This window comes from Mandrillus leucophaeus, unplaced genomic scaffold (genome assembly GCF_000951045.1).
Source record: "Mandrillus leucophaeus isolate KB7577 unplaced genomic scaffold, Mleu.le_1.0 Scaffold2, whole genome shotgun sequence".
Lineage (NCBI taxonomy): Eukaryota > Metazoa > Chordata > Mammalia > Primates > Cercopithecidae > Mandrillus > Mandrillus leucophaeus.
The window spans coordinates 5264894-5266406 of record NW_012102031.1 but is presented as its reverse complement, the minus strand read 5'-3'; the positions used below and the strand labels follow the sequence as shown (position 1 = coordinate 5266406).

Below are 1513 nucleotides of genomic sequence, written 5' to 3'. Positions count from 1 at the left end.
AACTCAGCTCACTGCAACCTCCGCCTCCCGGGTTCAAGTGATTCTCCTGCCTCAGCCTCCCCAGTAGCTGGGATTACAGGCGCCCACCACCACACCTGGCTAAGGATATCTATTTATTTATTTATTTATTTATTTTTGAGACAGAGTCTTGCTCTGTTGCTCAGGCTGGAGTGCAGTGGCATGATCTGAGCTCACTGCAACCTCTACCTCCTGGGTTCAAGCAATTCTCCTGCCTCAGCCTCCCTAGTATCTGGGATTTCAGATGTGCACCACCACGCCTAGCTAATTTTTGTATTTTTAGTAGGATGAGGTTTCACCATTTGACCAGGCTGGTCTCGAGCTCCAGACCTCCGGTGATCCACTTGCCTCGGCCTCCCAAAGTGCTGGGATTACAGGCATGAGCCACTGGGCCCGGCCTAGGATATTTATTTGAAGGCAGGGAAGCCTGTGGCGGTAGATGTTGTGGAGGGAAGGCCAAGTGTAGGCACTCATCCCTGGAGCCTGCAGGCTGAGGGAGGGGGAAATACTAGGGCTCTGGTGGGCCCCTGGGGGTGGTCCTGTGGGTTGGCTGGGGCCTTGAGAGGAGAGGAGGCTGGAGGGGCAGCAGGTGTGCCTGGCTTCAGGGGAGCCTTCTGCTGGGCTCCCTGCCCCCAGCATCCCCTCTAGTCTACCTTCCTCCACAGCCTTGGATAAATGTCCCAGTATGTCACTTGGGTCACGTTGCTTCTCCTGCTGGAGGAGCCTTGGGGTTCCCTGTTGTCTCCTGTCCCCTGCCCCACTCTGTCCCTCCTGAATCTTGCCTTCTGCCAGAAGCCACCTAGTGAACATTTGTTGAATGGATGAATGAACATAAGCTTGAGACTCTTGGTGCCGCCCTGTTCTTGCAGCATGTGCTCTGCTGGCCCTGCTGGGGCCCTTGGCAGGCTCTTTGGTAGGCAGCCTGGTGTCCTTGGTCTCTTCTGTCAACAACCTTCTTTTCCCAAGAACTTGTAAGCCCCACCTATCGGGGCCCTTCCTTTCTGCGCTGTTAGTATCTAGCATGGTATTTAGCACGGGGCTGGCCTGCAGCACTTAGGCAGTGGCTCCTGGTGGCCTGGGGAGGAAGAGGGCTTTCCTACCACTCATGCCCCCTAACTTTTCTCCCTGGGCAGAAAAGGACTGGACGGAGGAGGACCGGGCCCGGGAGAAGGTGCTGATGCAGGAGCTTGTGACCCTCATTGAGCAGCGCAACGCTATCGTCAACTGCCTGGATGAGGACCGGCAGAGGTGACATGGCCAAGGGTGGGGGCTCCTGGGAGACAGGGCCAGAGCAGATCAGGCCCATGGCCCCATGGGTGGGGCAGCTCCCTGGAGAGCCAAAGACACAGTCCACACCTCAGGCCAGGCCAGCCCTGCCCTCCTACCAGCGATCCCAGTACACCCTTGCTCAGCCCTGTGTGGACAGAGAGGGCATCTGCTCCTTCCTTCTGTGGGACTCTCAGCTGCTGCTGTTTTAATTTTTTTTTTTTTTTTT

General features: G+C 56.5%; 1 protein-coding gene across 1 annotated transcript in view; it reads left to right on the top strand.

The window, feature by feature from the left end:
• The window catches only part of MICALL1 (MICAL-like 1), a 43264-nt gene that overhangs the window by 38841 nt on the left and 2910 nt on the right, over positions 1–1513 (top strand). Inside the window, exon 15 of the mRNA XM_011979131.1 lies at positions 1152–1266. Within this exon, the coding sequence (XP_011834521.1) occupies positions 1152–1266 (115 nt within the window). The remainder of the gene's footprint in view (positions 1–1151; positions 1267–1513) is intronic.